Below are 17,692 nucleotides of genomic sequence, written 5' to 3' on the forward strand. Positions count from 1 at the left end.
TTCCCATTCTTATAAGCTGAACTAGAACTGGACAATGTGTTTTAGCACGCTACGGCTGTGCTATGTCCTTGTACACCACTATGAATTATGACGCTAAATGATGGTCGGGGGAATGTCTTGATTCACTCTCTGTTCAGTCCTTACCTTACCGTGGTCCTTGCATTTGTTCTTTTTTACTGTGCGGATATTTTTTTGAAACATGGATTTGACGCCTTTAAGAGAATTTCGACCAGCAAAACCGCTTTTGCGCGGCTGCGGAATTATTCACTTTCGGTCTTTCACGCATTGGCTTCGGGTTTTGGTGCCTTGATTTGGTAAATCAATTATATAACACTCTCAACTTGAAGCTTACTCGTATGTGAGGATTTTCTCAAAGATATCATCACAGCTGAAAATGAAATAGCATATCATATAATAGGATTCTCTACAGGTAGTCAGTTTTGTGTGCCGTATATAATTCAGGATACTTCTTTCATGACATTTACCATAACATATGCACCGGAATATGCTCAAGGTCTCTGGAAATCATCATCCACCATATCACGGTAATTAAAATCTTTCCACAGAACGTGTCGATTATTTAAGGTGGTGACTAGCTTCCTGATCGTGATTCAATATCGAATTCTTGTACCTTACGCACTTTTTGGATTGCTGATGGAGCTTAACAGCATCTTCCTACATGGTCGACATATAATGCTGTATTTTGATATCGACCCAAATTCCGTTGTTTATCAGACAAATTTCAAAGCTAATATAGGTAAGTTTCATTGCACTTAGAAATGATTTCACTTGTAAGCTACACGTTGCAAGCATAGGATTGAGTAAACCGATTAGGAACTGATCGGTTACTTTAAAATACTTACCACATTTAACCCGCAACCAATACTGGTAGCTTTACCAGGCTGAAACACTTGGTGTAACTTCTGGGGAACTCAAAAAGTATGACGCAGGCGGGCAACATGAGAATCAATCGACTAGGAGGACCAGCAGAAATGCCAACACCAGTACTGATGTCAACAAACTATTGGTGGAAATTCAGCCACATTAGAAATATTTATTGCTTACCCCGATGATGATTTCCATAAAGAAAGCAGTCAGATAAATCTAAACCTCGTTCAAAACTCCTATCGTCAGTATGCTGATTACACTTGCACACTATTTTGGGGTTCCAGATACAAAACAACCATGATAACGCGGAACGAAGACGTATCCAACAGGTTGGCATAATGCCCTGCACATCAAACAGCGTGGGAGGCTTTTAGGGGTTATTTATTGTTTTTTTTTTAATTTGTTGATTATTTATGACACTGTTTAGTATAGAGACAATGTCCACAAACAGCAGTTTCCCGAACTTTCCACGAATTGCATTGCATCTAGTTCGAAAGTAATTTCGAACCCTATAATTTATGCAATCCCACCTAGATGTTAGAAAATTTTCACCGTTTTGTGGAACGAAACTCGGAGAGAATACGCGGTGTACTGGGCCTGAATTTGGCTCTGTCGCATCCTTAATGGCTTTATGAAAACAGGTCACTTCCATAGATAATTTGTTGTTATGACACTGTTTAGTATAGAGACAATGTCCACAAACAGCAGTTTCCCGAACTTTCCACGAATTGCATTGCATCTAGTTCGAAAGTAATTTCGAACCCTATAATTTATGCAATCCCACCTAGATGTTAGAAAATTTTCACCGTTTTGTGGAACGAAACTCGGAGAGAATACGCGGTGTACTGGGCCTGAATTTGGCTCTGTCGCATCCTTAATGGCTTTATGAAAACAGGTCACTTCCATAGAGATTGTTGTTTTACCCAGTTATACAAAAACGTTTATGCTTCGACCTAGTTCATTCTGGAAAATTTGCGGATGGTTAACTTCTATATATCAGCAAACATATTTTCCATGAGAGCGATTTAGTGGGCACTTTGTCATAATGGGCAAGCTAACTGATACGTCAGAATCATGAAATGTCCACAGATGTGCCCTCAGATATTCCACAATTCTCAACCTACCGCGACTTGTTTATTTCGATGTTTTGGCATACCACATTACCCACCAGGGCGACTCAAAAGAATATTTAATTTCGTGGATGAACAGTTGGTACCGCGATAGGACTGTGGAAGTTAACCAATGTCTCCAAGCAGTAGCAAGCTAGGTTTCCCTGAATAAAGTTGGTTCTTCGACTCAAGAGCTAAACAGAGTTTTTTCGTAATTTAACTGAGCCTGTCTAGCGACGCTATCATAGTTCGCTTAATTGTTTGGTCATGAGTCATTTTTCGAGATTCGGTGGCATAGGGCGGTGTTTACTTCCCACTTGCTATATTTTGCTATGTTTTGATTATAATGAATGATAAGCATACTTTTAATACTTTTTGTTTTAAAGCATCTCGAAATTCTGTTTTCTATCAAAATTAAAGTTTATCTGTGGTTTCATTGAAACCACTCTTAGTTCCATTGTTTTATATTATTCCAACACCTGACTAACAACGCATTTATTTAGAAGATCATGGTCTATGGACGTCTAGTAACTCATATGAAGCATGGAATAGTTGTATTATTACTATCTATTTTGTTTTGCTTTATAAAACCCACCGATAGCTTTTAAGCCTCGAATTTTTCTTCAGCATCCCAAATTTTTTAAAGCTTGACTGAATCTGACCTCACCAGGTCAACACCAGGTGATTTCAAGTGATATACTAGGTTTTCAGTGACACTGATAAGGTTGGTGGTTAAAGTCAATAATCTGTGTTTGCGTCATCTAACAGTGTGTCATATATGTTTTTCACTTGTTTTTTAAATCCCGTTAATTCGCTTCTTAGTATTAAACCAGGAGGAACGTAACAATACGCTAGAAAATGTCTATAAGGAGACTGAACTCAAATTAATGACAAGAATTTGGGGATTGCTAGAAAGTGTGTCATGATATTTAACTGACTAGAAAAAGAAAAGCTCTCCTTAAAGCAAGTACCATGCTGTGTTAGCAAATACTGCATACTGTGTAAGGTTGGCATTAAAAATAGAAGTCAGCATCGCAATCAGGAACACCTAAATGACTTAATCTGGTCTTCATGACAAGCTTCTTGGCGTCTTCTTTTAAGTTATGTACATCTAAGCCCCTTCCTCTGGTTACTAAGTACGTATTGTGAGAAATTAAATATTATGTCATGGATAAAATACATAGTGTGCACCGTCTTTTTACGGAAGATTCATAGTATAAAGCCTGTCATCAAAAAATACCAAGCAACTAGAGATAATGAAGCAAGTTATTTGGCAAGTGGATAAAAACGACTACTCACGCTGATCCACGAAATATGTGACTAAAAATACAATAGTGTAATTTACTAGTTTCAACCGGATAATTTCTGTTGTCATTTCTAACGTTTGTTAGATGAATAGCCACAGTGAATTAGTTGGCTGAAGATTACTGCGTGTCACTGGGGAACCTCTTCACCTATAATAAGATGAACATTAGTGAAGAGAAGATTTTGCTCTAAAAGCAAAATTTATTTAAAGCCATGCGTGAGATACAGAAGAAATAAACTTCAAAGCTATTTGAATAATAGTCATTTATGTTCAACCACGGGAGCTTGGTACACAGTCTGCCTTCAAGCATCCGCATTGAGAATGTGACTTGATCAGGATTGACAATATCCTAATGTAAGAATTGTTACCTTTTTTAAATAAGTGGTGAGATCGGAAAAATAATTTGCCAAATGCATTTTGTCTGAATTAGTACACGTAGAAGTAGAAAGCGCTCGGCAAGAATGGCATGCTTTATTACTGTAAATGAACCTAAATGCAAAATACAGCTATATATTAAAAGAGAACTACCTGATATAACAAAAGCTATGCGCAAAACAAGTTGCGGTTACTCAAAAGTCTATAACATCATCTTTCATGGGAAGCTACTTCATTTACGTTGTGCACACATAACATTCGACAATGTTACACGCGTTTGATGTACCCCAACTCACAACTATATTGACTGTAAGGCAGCTAAGCAAACCAAATCATGAAACGAACAAGTTACTAGATAAATTGGCCGCAGAATTAGTTCTGTGCTAACTAAATTTTTACGTAAGCCATAAGGGCGCAGACGGAATGAAATCCGCTATTCATATTTTTAAGTATATCTTTATGTATGGAATAAAATATGTCATGCAAATGAAATTTTGAATATGAAGCAGACAGAAAATTTCATATTTCCGGGGTGCAAGTAATTTGACAAAATCAACCGGAATACACCATTGCAAAAGGCCACTCTGAAGAATATGGTAGAAATAAAACCAATTCACCCTGAAATTTTGTTTGACGTAATAAACAGTGATAAGTACGGGGATGTATAAGGTAGAACATGGATGCATCCGACGAAAATATTTAAAACTATTGAGGTGGCGCTTTTGATCATACAGTTTTTCCCTAAAATATTACAGATTAACAATACCTGCTGAAAAACTTGTTCGAGACAGAGGCTTTTTTTCCGAGATGAAACGCCTGCAAGGCAAGATAATCGAGGCCAAAAATTAATAAAACAGAGCAGTAGATGTTTTTAACTGGAGACAAGTCATCCATGTTCAACCCTTGTTTGTGCAATAAAAGTCAAACTTTAGTGCCTTAAATTATAAAAACATCCACTGCAGATTATAGAATATTACGGTTTACCTCAGCTGTTTGTCCAAACTACCCATTAGTAAACCAGTTACCTACGAAGAATAGGTAGGCCAGCATATGGATAAATTTAAGTAATTATAAAACGAGCCAATTAAAGAAGGAAAAGATACGGTAATCAAAAGTTAGGGTGGTAAATTTTTATACTTAAAAGGAGCCAAAAGGTTGGATGCAACTTTCGTTAAATTCTGATAAATGGTGCAAAAATAGCTCGAAGTTATTTCTCGGGTAAAGCTAGGACAAAAACCAAAATGCTTGCTTACCATGAAGTCACCTAAAACACTCCACAGAATTTCGCTTCGTACAAAAATCCGTTTGATCGACCCTATCTTTGGCGGTAGTTTGTCATGAGATGTTTTGGGGGCAACTTGGAGTAACAATTCCAGCCGCAGATAACAAGCCGTAAAATCCTGTTAGTAAAACTGAGGGTTCTCTTTCTGAAAGAAAAATGGTAGAAAATCTGGGCAATTATCCCGGGATATTTTCTGAAAAAATGTGAGGCAGAATCCAAAACATAGATATGTGATACTGTAGAAAAGACAAAATTGACAAGACTCCCTGTGACAATGGTGAATGGTTTAAAAGTAGTTTTTTTATTTTCGGCCTATTTACAGTGATGCTGAAGCGGTCAAATTGGCTTCTTCTTGAGGATCGAAATTGCTGGAAGATTTGAGTGAATATAGATCAAAGACTGCAGACGTAAAAGTAGAAATGCCTATTTGTTTGTCTTTCTAAGGTCTAGATTTGAAGACAATGTGACACCAGAAATCAACTAGCTCAAAGCATATTCAGTGAAAGACAAATCAGAAATGACTGTCAAGCCGTACACAAAAGTGTCACAGAATGTTGCCAGGACGCCAGATAACGATAGGCTTGAATGTTATTAGGAAGATAGGTTAAATATTTTACAACAAAATTTTTCGTGCTACTCACTGCGTGACAAAATGAAATACGTGTTTGAACCATCAGCATTCATGTATGAGTAGTGCTATTACTCCAGTTCCCACTAAAAGCAAAGTTGACTTTATCCGGATTGTTTGTGTTGCGTACTTTGATCAAAAGAGTGCAACCAAATAATGGGTTTTTGCTGAAATTAGGATAAAATATATATATATATATAATTGACGTAAGAGGGTAATCTGCAAACAAAGGCGTAATGTATCATGTCGACCGGATGATTAGCCTGTGTGAATCTTGGTTGTTGAGACACTGCTGGAGGAACAATCAGTGACTACAAAATTTACGTAGATGTACCACGTCATCTTTGAAATAGACAAAACTAGAGCTTTTGTCAATAAGGATAATACGCAACATCAAGTGACAATAACCCCTTAGCGCTTATGATGCATGGTGGGTTGATATCCAGGCTGGAAGTCTGATAAACTTGGTGATCAGTTTTATTTCGTCTTTAAAGTCAATGTCAGTAAACCACAAAGTTTACCATAGAAACGGATATCAGTTTTTGAGTTTATATATATTTTTATCTTTCACTGGTAGCCATATATATATATATATAGCAGTAACTCCGTGAATATCAAAACTCCAAATCTATTACCAGCCACCATACTACAACTTAGGTAGGTGGCGATAAAAATGCACAGGCTTGTATACTGTATAAAATATGTTAAACGAGTACCAAAACGTTAAAAATAATCAAAAAAGGTATTTTCAAATGGGACTGAGAAAACGCTGCACAACCCAAAATATTGAACGCAAACTAGCATTGAGACATTTAACTGTGTTTCTCGCTTGAGGCGCAAAACGGGATCGGCCCATAAGTTCGAGGACGCAGAATCAAACAGTGGTACTAGTTATGAGATATACTTGGTATACTTGGTACATATAGATGGCACCTGATATTCGTCTTACATTCTGAGGCACCACCAATTTACTAGATTCCTGAACAAATGTAGATGGTAAAAAAGAACTTTGTTACCTTTAAAAGCTGTCTCTTGAAATAAAACATCTGCCGTAATGAATGAAAATCCCTGCACTTCGTCTTTTAGGTTTTGTTCAAATAGGTTTGCCGTTTACAAAGAATGTGATTGTTATGGCTTTAGTCTATTTGATGGCTGCCTTACTTATATGAATATGATCTTGTTATCTTTCATTATGGATTAGGATTTAATACCTCTCACGTTTTAGCATGATCACTTATATCAGTGAAATTAATGTCGCCTGCCCAGGTGTCTAGTTTTCGGAGACCAGTAAAGTTTAGGTAGCTCATAATGATTAATATTGTTTAGCCCACCAAATATGCTATAGATCTACGCTATCTGTTTCAAAAACAAGAGCACCGGGTGCAAAAACGCTGGATAGGAACTCATAAAAATACGCGATGGGACTGTTATTAAACATCGATGATGAAGTTTTGTAGATAAGTTCCACGGACAAAACGCAGTATCATCTAAGAACAAAAAGATTTGCCCTGGAGAAAGATGAACGAATTATAATCCCTTCATAGTTTATTATAACACTGGCTTTTCGTAACATTTGGAGCACAAGCAGATGGCTTTTGAAGCAAGACCAAGACGTTTGGTCATGGTCCTAGTAAACCCAGAATTGTTTGGTGATAATGAAACCATGAGCGTTTAGCCTTCATTAACCTACGCGATAGGGCGTGCGCCGCCCAGCAGTGATTTCACTTAAAACATCCATGCTTTTATAGTGCTAAGTAATGGTTAACAAGTTTCACCAATGAATCACACAGTCACTGTTTGGACGTTACCAATCAATATGGGTGGATGTGGAAGAGTGATATGCAAAAAGCCGTTTTACTAGAACCTTTAAGAGGATGGCTGTCTATTCAGGCCATTTCCACATGCATGGCTAGTTGTTAAGGCTCTTACGCAGGACACATGTTGTTATTTGGATTCTGATCAAAATTACTCGGCTAGAAGAAACTCGGTAGACGATTCAAAGTGGAAATTATGCACCTGAAACGGACATCTATGTGATTGTAGACCAAAACTGGAGGTAGGACTGGATGATGCGTCTCTGATCCACGGTTCGTACATCTGTATCCGCTTGAGCATAAACAAGTAATCTACAAATATATCGCCATAACTTGCGGGGCACCAAGTGTTATGTATATGTCGGAATTGACTCGTTTGCGTTACACAATTACTTGAATAGAACAAAACTTATTGAATCCGCTGATTCAAACCATTGATGGAATGCACTGAACACATCGCAAATCGTTTAACAAGAAGGGCTAGTTTCCATATGATAAAGGTGGCAGCAGAGATCCACATCACATTTTATAACCGCTTTTAGGCTAATTCGAGGTGACCGCTTGCTTAGTTGATGTAGTTCTTGTTCTGCACACTTATAGACATGTTATATTTCTTGTTTATCTTCACCAGTTTGCTTCGGAATGCAACAAGTTGCGCAGCTTTTCGGAGGTGCAAGCTTTGTAATCTAACAAAATAATATTTTGTGCATTATACTACGCATATAGGATATAGACCATATCTTTGAGTTTGTTGCAAATGTACACTCAACAACGAGACCACCGCCTGTTGGTCTTATGTTTGTGTCGCGTCCTAAAGACCTAACAGGTTAATTAGAATGGCTTGAAAGTAACCAGTAGCCACTAATGAAGTGGCGCCCTAAACGATGCTCCATTCTTACCACAAATTTTAATAACCAAGGTTTTAAACAGCAAATCATTGGGTTACTTCTAGAATCAGTAGGTACCAGCGTCTTTCTTGGCATAAGGTACAACAACCCGAGGGCCACAATCGGCCTAAAACTTTTAAACGCAGCAATCACTCCATTACTACACTCGGCTGCCTACAAACACCAGCTAGGAACTGTTAACCTATGGCGGGAGAATCGATCCGATTCTACTAACACCAATTATCGCTGACCCTCCAGTCAGAGAATTAGTGCCGAACATCCATTGGAGCCATACGGCGCTTCCTCTTGTTCAGGTTATTTATCTGGCCTGCTACAAACTTATTTTATTCAGCAAGCATGCTGTATTTTGGATAGCTGCTGTAGAGGTATGCCGGTCGGCAATTCGTTTTACAAGTATCACAAACCTATGAACGAATATGTTTGGTGTAGTGTAATGCACACCAATTTAGAATGTGTCACAACTCAGTCTACACTGATTTACTTCACATGATCATCAGCAAAAGGTCTCTTAAAAATGCTGAACAAGCTGAAGCAATCTTCCTGGGTGGGCTATAGTATTTCATGAGGCGTTCTGTTCCACAATGCAGCAGCCGTTAGGAATAGGGCAAGCATAATTTAGATGAATATTCCGTACGCTGTAAGTAATTTCCAGGAGATCACATATGTGATGAAAATATGTGAGTGGGACTCGAACACCCTATGGGATGGCGATAAACCTACTGTTTGCATTATATGTTAAACAACCATCAATGTAAAATCACTACAAGGTGTGACCTTTTACAGGAAAATGGTTATAAAAAATCGTCTATTTATTGTCCTGTGACATGAAAATGAATGGCCTTTCTACCCTACTCTAGGCAGCAGAAACTTCCTGATGACTGAATCACTTTACCAAAAAAAGCATGGATGAGATTGTTGCCTGAAAGTAAGCTCGCCAGTATATTACGAGGCACAAGTAAACCAGACCGTTTACATAGATTACACCCTTCAGTTTTTGCCAGGCTTTTAGGTCACCGTACCGCTTCGTACAAGATTTAAAATGACTTACTCATGCTCCCTCTGCACAACATATTGTTTGAGAACAAAAAGCTAAGTTTAGCCACTTTTAGAGCGGAAGTGTTCACAGGTGTTCGTTGGGCAGTCTTGCAGCGCAGATTAAAATCTAAATGCCTTGAAACTTTGATCTGTTTGGTACCTCGATGTAGAAACAGCAAGGTGAATGGTTAAACATAAACATTATGGCGGTCTAAACAACTACAGACACTTTACCTGAATTCAAGCGTATGCTTGGATACTTGTCTTGCTCCGTTCATAACTGATTTAGAATGTTGAACAGCAGCATAGGTGTGGAGCCTTAAACCACTAGCTTATTAATTTAAATTTCCCCCGTTGAAGAATTCCATGTTTGAGATGACTGTTACAACTGAATAAATTCTACGGAACTAGTTATTTATAACACGATATCATTCACCTGTTTTATTCAGAATTTCGAAGGACAGCTGGACTCAGATTTTGGGCGGTGGGACTTATTTGGATTAACCCAATTACTGCAAACCAGTTCTATATAGTTTTTAGTTTGTTTGAGTTCCAAAAATTACTTGTTTTAATTTCGTTTTATTGATTTTATTGCTAAGCATTTAAGGCGGACACTGCTGCATACAGCAGTTCTTAACAGAATTTCTAGAACATCGATTATTATGGCCAAACCTGTCGGTAAACTGCTGTCTTGCTTGCCAAAAACAATCTTAGAGTGTTGAGGGAAACATGGTAAGCTCTTCAAAATATCCAGTACAAAACGAGTCTTTATTCTCAGAGCTGTCGATAATCACACAAATGGTCTACGCCAGTCCTTTCGAGAGCTAACACTTTACTTGGCTTACCTACACAGACTGAGAACCGGGGAGTGAAGGACTGATTACGTATACGGAACATTTGTCCCTTCTGGTTATAACTACGTATAAAAACAGCCTTTTGCAAGAAATTCATTATAAAAATCAACCACATTTACTGACCTGAATTCGTTTATCTTAATACATAATTTGGAAGTTTGTTGCTTGAGGTGACACGTTTCGGTGGGTTCAACGCGTTAAAAAAACCTATTGAATAAAGCTGACTTCTTATGCGCTGTTGCTCCAAATACTGATTTCTCGTCAACACTGGGCATTATTCTTTATGATAAAGATGCCATAAAAATCTGTGTTTTTATCACTCACCGATTTCCAGTGTATTGGCTGTGGATGATAATTCCGTTGCTCAGCGCCCTGAAATTTCCTCCATGTTCGCGGAGAATGATGAGGGTGTAAATTAGTAGTTGCGCTCCATAAATCTTTTCTTCTATTCGCTAACTAAACTGGCTGCGTTTGCGGAGGTCTGTTTCTCTATTTTGTCTTTTACACTGACTTTTCGGTCTTTAATAAATTAAGGTTAGAGCATTGTAGGGAGCGTACAGTTTCACAAAAGCACTTATCTTTGAGTCCTTGGGCTTCTTGCAATGTACGGCGTAAAACAAGGTGTCATTGTTTCTTCCTATGGGGATTACACTTGGAAAAAATCTGTCCGTTGTTCTCTTAGAGCATATGTCAGTACATAGGTAACTCAAGACCAGGACAGTCTGCTTTGCAAAAGAGGTCGGTTTTGGTTAGTTATCATAGTTGGTTTCTTTCTTCTACAATAAGAATATGAGCCTGGTGTCCACCAAAACTGGACATGAGTTACAGAAACCAAGGTTTCCTAGAACTTAACCATCATTTCTGAATTAAATATGGCTTGTGGTAAGTTTATTTAAGATTTAGCATACGGAACTACAGGTCCCTCAAAGTTTATTTCATTATTCGTTTATCTGTTTATCTATAATAACCTAACCATTTGAAACATTCCAGCTTCATTACAAACCCACTCTGATTCCTTTCGTCTATGTCGTTCAAAGCATTGATCCACAGTAGTGAGACAACCTTCGATAGACTATCTTACTCAGAGAATAAAAATATTACATATTAAAGGCATTCACTGTAGCTTGAGCTCTGTAGATTGCCCTTGGTGTCCGTGCGGAGCTGAAAAATCTGGCTTCAGACATTTTACCACAAGGACTACTGTCGCTGCTTTTCGTTTGGTGTTCAATCGACGTATGAGCAACCATGATTCTTTGATGCCAAGTTTAACTTCGACGTTGCTTGAATCCGCGGCAAGTACACTGTATCTAGTCAATACTACCAATTTAATAACTAGTGCCATATGTGCCCATAACCCATGGAGACTATGCAGGCCAGTAGAGTCAACTTTAAGTAATCTAAAGGCGATGAATACCACCAATACTCGATAAGTGGGTTCACCACATCTCAAACAACCGGTTTTGGAGTACCAAGGGACTGGTTTGGGTATCAGAATCCGAAACTATATGTGAACGTAGCTGTGTGCCTATGTAGTCCATCTGTGACACCATAGCAAGTGTCACACGGCTACGTATAATTTCAGTAACCCCCTAATCAATGGTATACGATTTACATGATTTTAAACAGTACGTGCTCAAAGTAGGGTGCAAACAAATAGCTAAGGTGACAACTGCAGTGTGTGCAACAAATGATGACATGGAGCCATATGCTCAGAAGGTATGCCAAAATATTTTTATCCCATTGCCTGATTTTTTAATGAGGCCCCATTTCTGGGTATTATTTTGCTCAGAAAAATTATGGTAAAAGTTGCACGCCCTAACAGCCATATGCAGCCGGCACAATTTCTCCTGAAAAATCCAGGTTATATTTAGTCGAATTTTTTACCATCGCATTCATTTGCATGCAACCCGTCACTAGGACACATCGAGACTATAGGCACTTTGTGTGCTTACGACAACCGCATCCTCATCAGGTCCTGAAAGCGCTGAAGAATAAAATCCGACGATCTGAGGAAGATGACTGATATATTTGGAAGACGCAACCAAGGTCAGGCAGGTCATCTATTAGGAAGACGATATCATCCAAGAGTAGTAGTAGTAGTAGTGCAGTAAAGGGATCCAGATAATGCGGAGTTAGCTGGGTCTAAGTTACATAATTTCATCGTTTTCCAGATTCCGATTTGCCAAAATCCACACATATTTGAACGTTTGTTGGGATGTATAAGATAGGGATTCTGACTTGATGCACACCAGATATTGCATTTTCCAAACCACTCTGACCGTCAGGCTATACCAATACGGAGGCTCTGAGAGGTTTACTATAAACGAACGCATCATTCTGGTTGCTGCGACACATTTAATTCGACTTGATGGAACTACAATTGTTTGCGCAAACCCTTGGTATGTAGTCTAAATCTGCCACGGACTCAGTCTTACGAACATAGAAATTCAGGGTTAGATGTTTAATCCACAACATAGCCTACATAGATGATAATCAGTTCCACTGACAACCCAAACTTTGCTATTCACAGGCCAACTTCCATAGGATTCATTTACACCTACTTCAAAATTGCTTTGAGTATGTATACGACATGTTGATACATCGAAACGAGTTGATTCTATCGTTGTTATCCCCTCTCTTAGTTGAAGTATTTAATACTTCTCAATAAATTTTTCAGTAGTCTCGGTATTATCCCTTTGTCCCTGCTCTCATTGACATTGATATCACAAGCTAAAATTATTAGACTTCATCAGCTGCATTTGTATACAGAGTTATGCATGCGTCTTCCTATATCTTTGGAAATGTCATCTTTGAAGATAGAACAAACACAATGACTCGTCAGTGTATGGAAATATACTTGCTTCAAAACGTTTTATTTTACAGTTCCAAGTAATTACTCGCCCCATCACGTAGGTGTTTAACAAATTTTTCTACCATCACTTAAGCATGAATTGGGCGCCGCTTAATACGCTATAAAAGTTTTCATGTTTTGTTTCTTCCGTCTTCCGAAGCCATAAACTTGAAGCCCTGTTTTACCAGCCAAGAACTTGGCTACTCTCACTCTGTGTCTTCCCTTTCTGAACGAATTCACCACGAATAATGCAAAACTGATTGCACAGGAGACGCATAAATGAGGAAACTAACCTACAGTATATAAGATGTCAAAAGAATAGCTCAACCGAATTCATTGTGAATTTTCAGAATGCTCTGCGCTCGCTTATTCAATTAAGAAGAGGAAGATTTTCTGCTTCCATTTATCATGAGCTTTCTAAGGCACAGTCGCCAGAAAAAACGACAGTTTAGTATTTTGCAAGATCTACAAACCGTTTTTGGAACGTTTTCAAACTAAAACAGATAAAATACGATTAACTTAGTAAAAATGAACAATTATTTGTACCAATTATGTGCTGACATAATGCATGAAATTATTTTGTCCGTCTTGAAGTAATGCATCCATAGCTAACACTTTCAATAGCCTGGGAGTTCAAAAGTCGTATCTTTACATATCTGATTTAGTGAACTTTTTACACAGGCCCCAATGTTTTGGACGATTTCATCATGGTTGTAATATTCTCTAGTTCCTTTGTCGTTATTTTCTATCGAGTGAACAGCATATCCCGTTAACTTATGCGAGAAAAATATCTTGAATGACGATTTATCACAGTCACTAGCGGAAACACCAGCCTTTTTAAAGCTGCTAAGTAAACAATCAGTTTCACTAAATAGTTCTTTCCTATATTTTTGTTGAGTAGGTGAATTTGTTACGTTCCGCGGGCTGGAATCAGCAGCGAGTTTGGACTCATTAGTGCGAGGTATTATTTCAATTAGTTGGAAAAATATCATTTGCTTTATTGCCCTAATACAACTGGGAACAAGTAGGTGTCAGCATTCAAAAGTAGAAGTTTTCGTCGCCAGAACTGCGATTTTTTAAACAACGTCAACATTTTCGAGGGAGTCAGTTGATGGGTTTCTTCTGCAACGTTGAAGGTAGTCCAAAATAATAAAGCTGATTCCCATGAATGCTTATTTTACTTTATAAAATGAACACAAATGTTACGTGAAGGTAACCACTAGCTGTTTAGGTTTTAGGTGTCAAGTGTCAAGTAAAACCAAAGACACGTCATTCCGTCTTATTTATATTGGACTTTAACTTTCAGAGGAAACTACTCAGCAAGTCGAGGTATCTGGCCTGTGGAATCAGGCATTAATTAACACTATCTAGACTGTTTCGGGAAAGGTATGCTAGATCTTGAGAACAAACGAAAATTATTAAGCCATAAAGCTCTCCGTTCCACCCATCAGTTTCAATCATATTTTCATAAATATGGATGACTCGTTGAGTGTTTTCCGTTGAAAAGCGGGCTAATGCGTATTACTCCTCTTATGGTGTTACTGAGGTAAAATTAGGATTATGCGAAACGTTGAATACTGTATGAAAACAATGATTGTTTGCTTGGGTTTCTGAGTCGAGACGGCTCGCTTTTCATTGTCATTCTCCGTGTGGGTGACTCAAGTTTAGGTGAATACACAGTGTTAGAAAATCTTCCTCGGTGGCCTGCTACTTTTGCCAATCTGCTGTCTTTTACATTAATAACATGCCTAAATCAGGAACTTCTTTTCACGATGAATCGATATTCCAACCTACTCTACATATTTGGTGTCTAGTTTGGGTTGTTTTGGAGCATCTGGCGATCCATACGGCGATCCTCAAGTCCGTTCTCCATTGTGTAATATGAACTGCCCGAAATCTCAAAAAGATGATATTTGACCTTAGTAGTTATGTTGTGCATACATACCGAATTGCGAATGCTGCTTTTTAACCAACGCATAGACGTTTGAACAATCACAGCTTTCCTCGATGGTCTTTCAGGAGCGTTTGCCAGTAACAGCTGACATCGGTGATTGCTTGTTATTTACCTGTTGAGTATGAAATGTGTTGTACTTTATCACGTGTGCCACTGGGAATTTATCTTAGAGACTGAAACTATAAAATTTAGCTTGTTGCTTTTTGACAAACTAGTGATTTATTCTGAAGATTTTCAGGCGTCCGTGGCAAAGTTTTGTCTGCGGGACTATTTGCTTCTGAATTCTGGAGAAGCGGTGAGACAAACCATGGACAGTCCTTTGTGCGATGGCATTCTACCGTCATTTTTATCACTTGGTTAGGTTGGGGAAGGTACGAGTTGAAATGAGAAAATTTAAATCATGTGGGACATTTTAGTCTGCCGTGATAATCGGAAAAGTTCCATGGTATAACTATTTTCTGATTTGGAACATTGTCTACCAACAGAACTGCTTTTTCCCACTAAACTGTTTCGGTTCAACTGTTCTGTACTTTGCTGAAAGTTTGAGACTATTTTTCAAAGTTTTGAGATGAATGATCAAGAGGCCAAATCATTAGGTTGAGCAAGGGCGTCATACTATGCACGCTCGAGTACTTCAGAGTCCATTTTATTCTGAAAAGGCCCATTTTTCTTCAACTTCTCACTATTGTGAAGTATATTTTGTGTTCAAGACGAACATAATGAGGTGCAAAATCGTCATCATTGCTTATTTTTCTAACAGTTCTATTCACTTGTGAACCTCGGCTTCGTGTAACCCTCGACATTAGTCACGTTAGAATACTAACCAAGTCAGATTTACAGGCAAAAGACGGGTCACATGTAAGACTTATGTATTCTACAATATGCCGCCAATTTGCGCTCAGTGAAAGGGCCAAAATGTCACGGAGACGATAGTTTCCGTTTTCTAGTTTTGTATACTTGGAATTAAGGATACTCAGTGATCCTTTTTGTTCCTAATCTGTCTGTTAGGCACATTACGATGCGAAGTTCGAAATGTGAACTACTAGTCAACGGACACGTGGTTTGAAGTTACCTGTACCTTCTCCACTGTTGCCAGCTAGGCTAAAGCGTGTTTCATATTGACTATGCGTTGATGGGTAGCCTACTATGAGCAGTCACTTCTCAATATAAACATGCGTATCCACCAGGTGAAATCACCAAGGTTATTGTCGGGAAATGTGACCTGACAGTCAGAAGTTAGTCCAAGCTTACGTATTGTTTCGGAGGAGATCTGATAGGCTTCATAGGGTTAGTATTCATCAGGACCTATAAGAAGGGTATGGAGAAAATGGACTATAAACTTGAGCTGTTCTCATTTAGGTACCCTACTACTTCGCTCACTCTATGTCTAATCAAACACATGTTGAATACAAGAATCTGCGAAACACGCTTTATTATAAAATTGCACTCTCTGTGCATAAAATGTGTTTGAAGGCACATGCTTCTTGTCGGTTATGTCAAGTGTAAGGCGCTTTGGATGCATGGGAAAACACTTGCACCATTCCACAACTTCCTGGCTGTACTAAAATTTGCCGTGAGATTAATATCATATCCATTTGATGGCTATTTTAGGGAGTTCTCCTTTGAAACGTTGTTCAGCACCTCCATTTTTTACTTTCCATTTTAATTATTTAACAGCAGTCATCCAGAACGTTCGTTATGATTATGACATATTTATGAAACATACTGTCCAAAATGCGTGATGCCTTTTACCATCAGCAAGAGAGAGTCTGTAGTGGAGCCCTTGTGAGCTGACTTGACCATGACAAGACTTGAGCAATAACCAGGCCATACATGAAATATCTTATTATGCAAGACAAATGGATGACGTTTTCCGAGTTTTTAAACACAAACAATCTACAAGCATTGCACTTTGAGCTCAGTGCAAAAAATGTGTTTTCTGTTCGAAAGCATCTTGGGCAGTGTGTCTCAAGCAAAGGATAAAGGCAGAGGGTTAAGGTCTCCAGTAGAGGTAACCACATCAGTTTTATTAAGGATAATGTGGTGACACAATTACTCAATGGGTTACCAGAACGGTGCGCTCCTAAACAACGACAACACATCTAGAGTCATAATTCTTCTGTTGGTTGCCTGAATAAGTCTGGTGTGGCCATGGTTTAAAAAATATATCCCCAAATGTATTTCACCATCCGTTTTATAACTGATTTTCTCAGCCCCAACAGCCACCGTGCTAGTGTATAGCAAGTCGGAGTGCACATACAGAATACTGGTTGTAAAAGTTTCCCTGGTTTAGTTTTGGGTACGTTTGAGAAAGGACATCAAAATATAACCTTGACAGTCGGGAAGGAAGTCAAGTCGGCTTCACTTTTTATAGGTATGCTTTTGAAATGCCAAGATGGCTATCTGCAGTGCAGCACTTTTTACAACAAAGAAACGGGGAGGCAAGTATCCGAGGTTATACAGTGTTGTGCCACTCAAGCGGGAAATTAAACTAGCAAACGTCCAACAGCGCAAACAAGGAAAATATGTTTGATACCTTGATACTCATCACCTACTCAGAGACATTCATCACTAAAGATATAGCCACTCTGATGTAAGCTATAAACCGGACTTTCTTATAAAATATACCCAAAAGCTGAGCTCAGTAAACGCCAGCTTACGAGAGCTTTCAGTGTTGCGAACTTCTCA

General features: G+C 38.4%; 1 protein-coding gene across 1 annotated transcript in view; it reads left to right on the forward strand.

Moving 5' to 3' along the window:
- Nucleotides 1–392: 392 nt before the first annotated feature.
- T265_10063 (hypothetical protein) overlaps nt 393–17,692 on the forward strand; it is a gene marked incomplete at both ends in the record, with an annotated part of 39,921 nt that continues 22,621 nt past the window's right edge. Inside the window, one exon of the mRNA XM_009176322.1 lies at nt 393–757. Coding sequence (XP_009174586.1) covers nt 655–757 — 103 coding nt within the window. The remainder of the gene's footprint in view (nt 758–17,692) is intronic.

The sequence above is a fragment of the Opisthorchis viverrini genome (genome assembly GCF_000715545.1).
Source record: "Opisthorchis viverrini unplaced genomic scaffold opera_v5_324, whole genome shotgun sequence".
Classification (NCBI taxonomy): domain Eukaryota; kingdom Metazoa; phylum Platyhelminthes; class Trematoda; order Opisthorchiida; family Opisthorchiidae; genus Opisthorchis; species Opisthorchis viverrini.